This window comes from Sceloporus undulatus, chromosome 6 (genome assembly GCF_019175285.1).
Source record: "Sceloporus undulatus isolate JIND9_A2432 ecotype Alabama chromosome 6, SceUnd_v1.1, whole genome shotgun sequence".
NCBI classification, from domain to species: Eukaryota; Metazoa; Chordata; class Lepidosauria; order Squamata; family Phrynosomatidae; genus Sceloporus; species Sceloporus undulatus.
Genome location: NC_056527.1, coordinates 97393371 through 97404545, shown reverse-complemented (window position 1 = coordinate 97404545; position 11175 = coordinate 97393371). Strand labels below are relative to the sequence as shown.

General features: G+C 42.5%; 1 protein-coding gene across 3 annotated transcripts in view; it reads right to left on the bottom strand.

Moving 5' to 3' along the window:
* Positions 1-11175, bottom strand: part of IRF3 (interferon regulatory factor 3) — a 40312-nt gene that overhangs the window by 16603 nt on the left and 12534 nt on the right. For 2 of the 3 annotated variants that reach the window (XM_042471981.1, XM_042471978.1), the window contains 3 exons: positions 10014-10382; positions 9054-9172; positions 5031-5725 (listed from right to left, as the gene is read on the bottom strand). In XM_042471981.1, coding sequence (XP_042327915.1) covers positions 5573-5725; positions 9054-9172; positions 10014-10382 — 641 coding nt within the window. In that variant the 3' untranslated portion in view covers positions 5031-5572. Of the gene's footprint in view, positions 1-5030; positions 5726-9053; positions 9173-10013; positions 10383-11175 lie in introns of those variants that run through there. The other variant, XM_042471980.1, reaches the window with a different exon arrangement.

The window sequence follows — 11175 nt, the reverse complement described above, 5'->3', positions numbered from 1 at the left end:
ATAGGAAAGCTCTCATAAAAGCAGCCACCTGGCCTGGTAGTCTCCTGCACAAGTACTGTACCCTCTTTGCTAGAATTTCACATTTCCCCCATGCCTCAATGAAGTCCAGCACTCAGTTGGGTCCAGCAATACTTCTGTGGACTCGCCTCTTCACATGTTGCCCAATAGTTGGCAGTTCTTGTAGGACCCCTATACCTTCTGAAACGAATAAGACAGTCAAAGGATGAAGGAATGGAAAGGCGCACAGAATTTGGGATTATCTCCTGGAGAAGAAAGCAGATACAAGTTTTTCTAAGGCTCAAAAATGTGAAAGAGGGTGATGCACAAAAAAATATCCTCATGTAACACATAGTGGCTGGCATTCTGTGTGTCATATGCATGCATAAGCTAACCATATGTTTGCGAATGATTATTTTTGGCTGCTGTGGAGGTTAGTATTCCATTTGTCCTGCTGCAACAATGAAGCCTCCCCCCTCATCTACTGTAGAGCTGCTGAACATCTCCCCCCTTCAGCCATCCATGCATGGAGGAGAGCAGTGGAGGAGTAGAAAGGAATCTAGCTATGTCCCAGTAGCCAGTTGTGAAATGATTATCTCAGCTGATGTATGTGTTTCATATTGAATATATGGACACAGTCAGACACTTCTCTGATCTCTTCCCCCCCCCCCCCACCCCCGGTGTGGATGGAGGAAGACATCAGTGGAAATAGGTTTGGTCTGGGGGTGGTAAATGGCTCGGTGTAACATAGTTCTACGTGTGGAACTACTGTGCTATGCTAAGCCATGAAGCACTGCACCCACGGTGAATGCATTGGTATTTACAGCCACAAGATGTAGCCTTAAATGGTTCTAAGAGATTAGAAAAATGTATGATGGGTCAGACTATGGTGTTCTACTAGTCACGACGGATATGTTGAATCTCCAAGTTTCTGAGATAATTATGGCTCTAGCGATCAGAGGTCAAACAAAGACTTTATCTCATGCACACAACCCCTTTAAACTCTGCTTCTCCTGCCTCTGAAGTTGTAGTTGGGCTGTGGGTTGAAACAGATACTTGCCTGTTCCTCTCCCTGTTTTGTTCATAAAATTGCAAAACATTGTACTGTAAATTTTATGAAGTTTTGTTATGGTAAAAGTCTGACAGCAGTAACATTCACACATACAACACTCAGCACTCCTTGTTTCATAAACTTCAATATGTACTGCAGCAAAAACTAGGATTATGGTCAGGTGTGGCCAATCAAACCAAGAATATACAGTGGTACCTCGGGTTACGAAATTAATTCGTTCCGCGGCTAATTTCGTAACCCGAAAAACCTTCGTAACCTGAATTGCCATAGGCGCTAATGGAAAAATAGCTCTCTGCTGCCCTCCGGTGGCGGAAAATAGCGCCGAGGTTTTTTCGTAACCCGAAAAAACCTTCGTAAGCCGAAACAATAAATCCCTATGGGATTTTTTCGTATCCCGAAAAATTCGTAAGCTGGGTAATTCGTATCCCGGGGTACCACTGTATATCAATTTTGGGGGGGCGGGATTGGCATGAGTTTGTAAATCATGGTTTGTTTTGGCTTAAGCATAATTCTGGGTTTGCATATACAATCACCCCTCCTTTTTTGTGGGGGATCCACTCTGGGGCCCCTTGTAAAAACAGAGTTTTGCTTATAGTCAAGCCCCATTGGCTTGAATACAGATGTACGGCCCATTGTTTCCCCCTCAGTTTATCCCTTACGCATAAGTGAGGGACGAGAGTTTCAAAACCGTGAGAATGGAGGGAACACTGTAATTCAAAATTCCTCCTGTGTCTGACTCTCACATACGGGATTATGCCCATTTCTTCCTTGGGACACAGCTCTTCTTCAGGTGCTTTTTGGGGTGGCTGGGGGCTTGTGAAGCTATATCCCAAGGGTAAAATGGAAATAATCCTGTATGTGTACATTCACAAATAACCTGCTGAAAAAAACAAACTGAGTTACAGGTAAGCAAACCGTTCTTATCCATTTTTTGCTTTAGTTGTGAAGTGGGAGTTCATGGGCTGCACATGCAAGTACATTAGTCCTTCGTATTACGTTAAATTGTAATTTCTGCCTTAACATTATGTGAACAGAGCCAGTAACAGGAAACACAGGGAAGCAGATGGAGAAGAAAGAAGCCAACAGGAAATTGGAACCAAAAACTTAACACCTTCAGAGTTTATAGGAAAGAAATGCAGTACAGGAAAATGACGGTAGTCTTTTAAGGTTGTGGTCCTATGCACACTTACCTGGGAGTAAGCCCCACTGAACTCAGTAGGGGACTTACTCCTGAGCAGGTATGTCTAGGCTTGCGCTACTGAAACAAAACAAAAGCAGAGAGACAAAAGTAAACCACTGCACATAGTGCAGAAGAGAAAGCAGATACTAACCCAAAGCTTAGAATTTGTTTTAAAGTGTTACTTTTAACTTTTTTATAGCTTGCACCTCCGTCGTTATTTAAAAGAGAGGCACATATGGTAACATTACTGGTGTGTTCCCCTTTAATTGCCATGAGAAAAATCTTGGTGGTGATATACAAAGGCATTGTCTTCTTAGAATAATTGCAGAAGGAAGTATGTAGTATCTCCTTCTCACAACACTCCATTATGCAATCTACAAGGAATCTGCAGACATGCTCTCCCCACAGTTACGCTGTGGCCAAGGGAAGGTGGAGAGGGAAATCAGGTTGCATCCAGTTGTTTCTGCAGTTGGATGCATTCAGGAAACATCCTCCTCCTCCTACCAGAGGTCCAGAAGGATGATGTTATATTCATGTGGCCGCAGAAGTACAAGCAGAGGGAGGAAAGGCTATGGCATTCATTTGGGTGTCACAGATATGTGAAGGCACACTTGACAAAGCTTTCTGCAGTGCTGAACTAATACAGGACCTCAGCTTTCTATTATTATTACAAAAATACCCTTAAAATAGAGAACCATGGTCCATGGTCACCTTAAGTCTTCCCAAAGAAACATGTTAGAAGTAAAGAGCATTATCTGCTACACTAAAAAGTAACATTATTGCACATTGCATTATTTTGCAAAAGGATTGTTATGCCCCCAAGAATGTATGGATGACAAGTTGTTATTTGTAACAGCTTACTTCTAAACTCTGATGTAACTAGATTATTAGAGGTGGGCAAAAGGAAGATCTGGACGTACTGGTACACCTTAAATATTTGCAGCAAATCAGCAGCCTTTTAACCCTCTTCCAATTTAAATTATACTGGTAAAAGTTTTGGGGCAGGAAAGAGGGGATCTAATGTTATTTTGTGCTCTTTGGTCTGGAAATATGATGAGCCCTGTTCAGTTCTAGTAATCAGAACAAATTCCAAGGTTCAGAGTTATTTAGCCCTAAGCCTTTTGTATTCCAAATCAGTAGGTTGAAAGCAGCAGTTCCCAAACTTTGGTCCTCCACATGTTCTGGATTTCCACTCCCAGAATTCCTGACAGTTGGCCAAGCTGGTTGGGGCTTCTGGGAGTTGAAATGCGAAACACCTGGAGGACCAAAATTTGCAAATTACTGATCTAAGGTAAAGTAAGAATCATCCCCCACCCCTCAGGTATGGTGAAGTACAACTCAGATTTCCTCACCATTGACTTTGATAGGGGAGGGCTGCTGAGAGCTGCCATCCAACAACATCTAGAAGTCTGTACGATTCCCATTCCTTTCCTAATGATTTGGGGTCATGGGCAAAATAAATGGTTCTATTGCACTTGTCCTATTTGTGAATTTCCTGTGAGCAAGAAATGTGCCAAAAAAAAAACCCATGACAGATTTGCCTTAGGGTCACCGTAAGACAGGAATGACTTGAAGGCACACAACATTAACAACAAGCCGTGGGCCACTGTATGAATAGGTCTGGACAGACTCCTATCTGATCCAGCATGGCTCTTTTGTTTTTATTTTGCAAATGTGATCTGCTAACTCTTGGATTAATTATTTATTTATGAAGACATTTATATCCAGCCCTAAACCATGACGCCATAGAGCAACCTATAAGTAAAAATACAAGCAAAGTGAAACAATTCAAAAATAATTTAAATAGACCAGAAACATAGAACAAGTAGGGATGTTAATAACAAGTTAAGAAGGTTAGAACAACTTAAAACCATGTGCATAAACATTATGGAGTATATCAGGCCCCAAAGGTATTTGTGAGCGGCCATGTTTTTACTTGGCATATAAAGCCAGCGTTGGTGCTAATTAGGCCTCCAAGGAGAGGGCATTCCGCAAATAGGGTGTATAAAAAGCAAAAACTAGGCAAATGTGAGCAGTGTAACATTTATATATTTTAATAATAAGCAAGACTGCATCAGCATGGTTGTGGTTAAGAAGATATCCCAGTCATATAATGCATCAAGACACCAAAAAAGTACAGGAAACAAGTTAAAAGTAGATTTCAGAAGTGGACTGGAGTCCAAGAAAGCTTATGCTGGAAAATATCAGTTCACAGCAAAGGTGCTGCTAGATCCCTCCCCTTGTCCCCTTCTATTGAAACAGAATATTGTGCTTATCACCTTAAAAACAGTGAAAGGTACTGTTAACTGTAAGTACAAAATGGCAGGGAGTGGGGTTAACCAGAAAAGGTGAGAAATTCCCTTTGATCCATGTTGAGTTTTGGACTTTTTTGAGGCTGCAACTTCTTGCAGCATTAACATGAACACAAAAGTGTGTTTTCAATAGCCTCAGCAGGTAAAAATGTGAACTGAGACTTGCAGGTTCTTTTCAGGCACTCAACATAGTGGGGAGGAGGGCAGTATGTTAACCTGCCCCGTTCTGTCCTCACCTTCTCACATGAAAAGTAGCAGAACTAAAGAGAAGAGCCTCTTGTATATGCGAGTGCTCTCCTCGGATATCGTAACCTTGATTCTTCTCAGAGGTGGGAAATGTTAGCAATAGCAAGTACATTTCTAAACCGCTTATCAGTGCACTTAAGCACTCCCTAAACGGTTTACAAAGTGTAAGCTAATTGCCCCCAACAATCTGGGTCCTCATTTTAGCAACCTCGGAAGGATGCCAGCCTGAGTCAAGCTTGAGCCCTTGGCTGGTACTGAACTCACAACCTTGCGGTTTGTGAGCTAGTGGCTGCAGTACAGGCATTTAACCACTGTGCCACCAGGGTTCTTTGTAGTAAAACAAAAATGTTACTTTGTTTTACTACACCTCCAAGAATCCCACAATGGCCATGCTGGCTGTGGGATTCTGGGAGTTGCAGTCCAGAAAAAGTGTTTCCCAAGCTCTGGGAAAAATTAGGGTTGTGGCTCTGGCTAGCAGAGTGACAATGAAGAGGCTCCCTCTAGCATGTATTCATGCCTACCACCTGAATAGGGCTCAAATCAACCAGGTATATCAGCAGAAATTATATTAAGGGGAATCTTGAATGCAAAAAGGAGCTGCTTTTCTCTTGGCCGCTGCTTTTCTCTTGGTGCTTGCAATCTTTTTTGAGAAAGGCAAAGGCCAAAGGTCATACATGACAGAACAGAAGAATTCACAAATGTCTAGGGAAAAGGGCTAAGTCTATCTATTTGCAAAATGAGGCAACTATCTGCCAGGTAGCTGCATTATACCTCCATCCTCTCTTCCCATCTTCGCAACTGATCCAGAAAGTTGGATTGTTGTAGTGAGTCTGATATCCTGAGGTCTGGTTCACCTAATGATGATGCTCCACAGGCCTTGCTCATCTCATGGAGAATTTCAAAAGCTTTGGGAATGACCTGGGGGTGGAGAGAAAACAGCTGCTGTTTATGGTCAGTTTTGTCTCTATTGGTCTCTATACCACACACCTGTATTCTTCCATCAACAGCAGGCATGGGGAAGTTGGTGTTTTCCAGATATTGTTGGTCTGCAGCTCTAACTAGCATGGCTAATAGTCAGAGATGATAGATACTCTCAAACAACATTGAGAGGGCTGCAGATTCCCCACCCTTAGTCTACTCCAGGGGTCCAGAGTTTGCTGCTCTTTGTATGACTCCTGAAGCCAGCAGAGTCCCACTCATTTTCCCCACAGGAAGGCTATATTTCCCATCCTATATTGATGTCTATCCAGGAATGTGAAACCTTAAGCCTTGAGTCCAAATCTGTCCCTCCTTAGATGCCAATCCAGCCCTTCTCAGGTGACCACATGGCCCAAGCATTTTGAATAGGAATATCTCATTCTATAAGATTGATATGCATTTCCTAAGACTGAGTTACAGTATTTGCTTAAGAACTTTAAGCTAAACTATGCTGGAATTTTTGGTCTGCCTTTAACTGTGTCCACAAAGAAATACATGAAGCCTCTGAAAACCTCTCTAAAACTGAATTTAGCACTCTGGCTGAAAAAGAATTCCCCCCTCTTGGCCACATTGCTGGGTATGGGTGGAAGTATACTGAAATGTTGAAAGGAAATTGGAAGGGAGAGTGCTTGTGTAGAGATGTGCATGAAGGGAATGGGGAATGGTGTGTGCATGCACAGCTCCTGGCCAACAGCAGATACCATCCTCTAGATGAACAGAAGTAGGTACATTTGCACTGCAAATCTCAGAATCCTTGCCTAGCTGATGTCTGGGCATTCTAGTCTGAAAAAGAGTTCAAAGTTCTGAGGTGGTATATCCCTGGTGTACAATATTTCAGAGTATGTCCGCGGACTGAGCTTAGTTCACATCCAGAGGGCACCAAATTGGGGAAGGCTGCTAGAAGCTATGTGTGCCATCTGACTTTTTATTAACTGGGTGCAGAGTTAGTTGAGAGAAGAAGGCTGGATGCTACTGCAATTCACAACAGATAGAATAACATAAAAACACAAGTGTCACATCTACCTGAACCCAAATCAGAGGTGGGGAACTCTTTTGGTCCTCCCATTATTCCTGGGCTTCCATCAGCAATAGCAAGCACAACTAAGGATCTGGGATGATGGGAACTGGGACTCCAGTGCCATCAATATGGTCACAGATTCTTCATCCTCATTTTAAAGTTATGTAATCCCTTTAAAACTGGTAGATTTTTCTCCCTCTCTGGTTACATGCTTTGGACTGCTCCATGAAAGTTAAAAAGAACTTTTGGCCTTCCAGCTAGTGTTGGACTGAAACTCTCAACTGCTCGAGCAGCCAACATTGCTGATGGTGAAGAATGATGGAAAATGCAGTCACACAGCATCTGTTTTCCTTCATGGGTTTTGGCCAGCAGCTGAGGACCAGGAGTGGTCAGGAAGGAGATACTAAGCCAATTCAGATAGCAAGCAGTAGCAACATTGGATGCACAGAATATGGAGGCATTACTTTTTTGGACTATAGCTTCTAGCATTATCCAGCCTACACGAGTCAAAGCCTCCATTTCTAGTTTGCAGCACAATGTGTCCTTAGTGTGGTAAGCCATGGTCGAGTAAAGACAGTGAATTCTTCATCCTCTGACTGCAGTACATGACTGCAAAGTCACTATCATTTATTTGCTTTGTAAAAATCTCAATACAGGGATGGGGAACACTTTTTGAATCAATTCACCAAACTAGGTGGCATAGACACTAACTATAAAGCCCTTCACTATAATTATCTGACTTGCCCTCCTTCCCACATTTCCATGATCTCTGCAGAAAGAGATATGGGTGAAGTTCTTTCGCTGAAAGGGAAAGCAAGGATTTTTCACTCTCCCAATTCCCTTTTCCAGCTGAGAGGATGAATGGGTTAGGGTGGCATCCTGTTATTATCTCTAATCATTGGAGATAACAATTGGGCTGAGCTTTATGGAAGAGAAACAGCATTCCTGGACCCTCTACAGACTAGGTTGGATCCACCAAGCGGGAGGTTTCCCTTCCCTGTTGTAAGACACAACTAGTGCTATAGAAATTGTACACCAATATACTTCATATTGGTATGAAGTGTGAGCTTCTCCATACACTAAATGCATTCATTCTCTATGCAGATATTCTGTCTTTCTTTTGGAAAAAAGAGCCAAGATTTACAGTTTCACCATTACAAAATCCTTCCAGAATCTAGCTCAGACCTGAAGGCTGCTTGGGTACAGAATACAGATAGTTACATAATATTTCATATGAACATTGTGTGTGTGTTTGCGTTTGCTTGTAATTCTCATTAGGAAACATCTGATGGAATTTACTATCTCTGCTATTAACAAGCTTATAATCTGCATGATGGTGTTTTTTAAAGCATGGGGCTTTCCTCTCAAAAGTTAAGCTCATATTTCTACTTCCACCAAGAATATCACCACTAGTAGTACCTTTATCACAGGTATGTTACGATCCAGCTAAATCTCAGAAGAATATTGGTTGCTCTCAGAAGTAACAGTAAGCCAAGGTTTGGAGTTTTGTTTTTGCTTTTGCTTAATTCTGGCTTGTCCTCTGACTAAAACTCTCTTGTAACATGCTGTGATTTATTAGCCAGCTTTAAGCTACAATTAGAAGCCAGGGTTCATTGACTTACAAAGTCCATTGCGTTTAAACCATTGTTTCTTACTACAAACCATGATTGGTGACAAAAACCCCTATTTGTTTCTCCAGGAGCTAACAAGAGAGGTGGAAGAAAACAGACTGCAAATGGGAAAAAACAACTTGTTGGTTGGCCTGTAGGGGAATACATAGCTTAAATCAATAGATACGGGCTAATATATCATCATAATCATTTACATCCAATATATGGGCTAACATAATCATAGTCATTTACTCATTTTCTAAGCAATATTTTCACTGTGCCAATGGCTACAATAACTTGCTACCTGTAAGTCTGCTTCTGAGCAAAGAGCTGTACTGCCATTTTGCCAAATCACCAGACTCAGAGAAAGGAAGGTGATACGAAAGGCCGATTCCAAACAATCGTTGTGGGAAGAGAATTAAGCTTCAAAATCTTCCTCTTTGCTTGGGCTCCTGAATTATAATGTTTGCATATTTCTAAGAATGGAACTGAACCCACAGCCTACAAGTTACACCATGCTGGAACCACCTTCACTGTAGTTACTGAGCAATGTTAAATTGTTTTACAGTTGCACACTCTTACATTTGCTTATAAAATTGAGAAATATAAGCATACATGGAGTACATTAGTAGCCACTTACTTCTACCATGACCAGTTTCTTCTTCCAGGGGCGTTCGGTGTCAGGCCATTCCTCCCCAAAGCATAACCATATAGTATAATTAGGGGAATTATTTCGTCCTTCCATGAATCCAATCAATTCTGAGAGGGAGAAACAAACAGACTTTTTAAAATACGTTGTTGCTCCATTATAGGGTGATACAATCAAGAGATGCATAACCCCCTTCTCCATTCTAGTTACACAGGAATTGAGGGACTCTGAGGAAAAGTCCAGTCTCGGCCCATAGCATTTTTCCACATGAGGAAAATGACAAACTGATGCCCTCCCTAACTCCATGTACAAAGGGAGGGAAGGGCTCTGTGGAGAAGGCTGGGCTCCCCTCAAGAACTTGAGGTGAAAATGAGTGGATTGTGCTCTCTGTTGTTCCGTGTACATAAATTAGATGGATTAGCAGCTAAATTTTACTTTAAGGCTAGCAATTGGAGAGCATTTTCCAATACACCTGAGGCATTGTACTAATTTAGTAAGCCCAGGGCAAATTGTGGAGCAGAGCAGGAGAACTGTATGGTCCAGCACTAACAGTAAGGAACCTAGCCCTGTTCCGAATCTCACATCTGCCACTTGAAGCAATCCCTTCACTTTACCTAATGGGAGGACTAGGCTTGGACCTCATAAAATAGCAGGCAGGGATCTCTGGATGCACATCCTCCCTAGACAAACTACTGGCAGGGGAAACATTGCCAAGAGAAAGTAACTTCAGAACATTTAAAAGAGGGCCCCATGTTCAGTATTTTTCAAATACACACTTCCCAGAGGTTTCTGCATCTGCTTGTGTTTACACCGTTGGGTGAGCCCCTGTGCCACTTGTGGTGGTGGAAGGAGACTCAACGGCTATGGCATATGCTCCATGGTGACAGGAGCAGGAGTGAAGTAAGCAAGGTCCTTGTATGGCGGCCTTCAGCAAGGACAAGGTTGGCATACCATGCACAAACTGCTGGAGGGTGTAGATGGTGCTGAGCTGTTCCTTTTGCAACTCCCCATGGAGCATCCCATCTGCAGGAAACTCCGACTGACTCCAGTAGACATGGCAAGGGCCCCTGCGCATCCCACACAGCAAGTGACCATCAAAACAGAGCAGCACTCCTGGAGCCACCTTTTGGATGAGGCGCTTGGTATAAGAGGCTTGGATCTGGTCAGTCAAGTTGGCTACGTCGGGGAACACCACGTCTGCCAAATCAGGATAGTAGCCAGAGCAGCCAGGAGGGACAAAGCACAGGCCCCTCACACTACTGAACATATGCTTGTTGACCTGACGGCCCCGGTAATAAGTTCGTACCTCAAAATCTGTCACTAGAATCAACAACAACAACATTTGTTACCCGGCTCTCCCCATGGATCAATGTGGGGAACAACAACAATTAACATCAATTAAACCATATTAATAAAAACATGCAACAGTTTAAAAGCCTATGTAAGACAAACACATTTTAAAACAGGCTACATTTAAAATTCAATATCTAAATCCACAAATCAAAACTATCTGGATAAGCCTGCTGAGAGAAGAGAGTTTGTGGTGTCTGTATCCAGGTACAGATGATTCCCCTTTTATCTGCCATGACAGAAGTACTCTTTGTTGATCCCCCAGAAGACATGGCTAGGTTTGCCAGAGTGAAAACATGAAATACCACCTGTACCTTTAATGGCTGTGCAAAGAGGGATTTTTAGCAGGTGTTGCTTATCATGCAACCAGGTAACAAGGAACACCTGTTCTAGACAACGTTAAAGGTGCAGGAGCCCTCTCTTACTTTCCCTTTGGCAATCCTAAACACATTCAAACTTCTGTAGCCACAAGGCTTGGAAAAGTCCATTTTTGGACTATAACTGACTATGCTGGCTAGGGAATTCTGGAAGCAATAGTCCAAAAATATTACTTTCCCAAGCTTCATATAGCAACACTATCTAGAAACATTACTGGCTATTGGAAACCAGGGCAGAAAATAAGGAAGATTCTTAGGCAGGTTGATTATCTTTTAGCCTTCTCAGAGCCTGAACAGACAGGCCAAGATAAAGCTGTACTGGGTTTCCAGTCCTTATGACTGGAGCGCAACTTTGGCACAGCTTCTGGCCTCTTAAGATGTGTGTA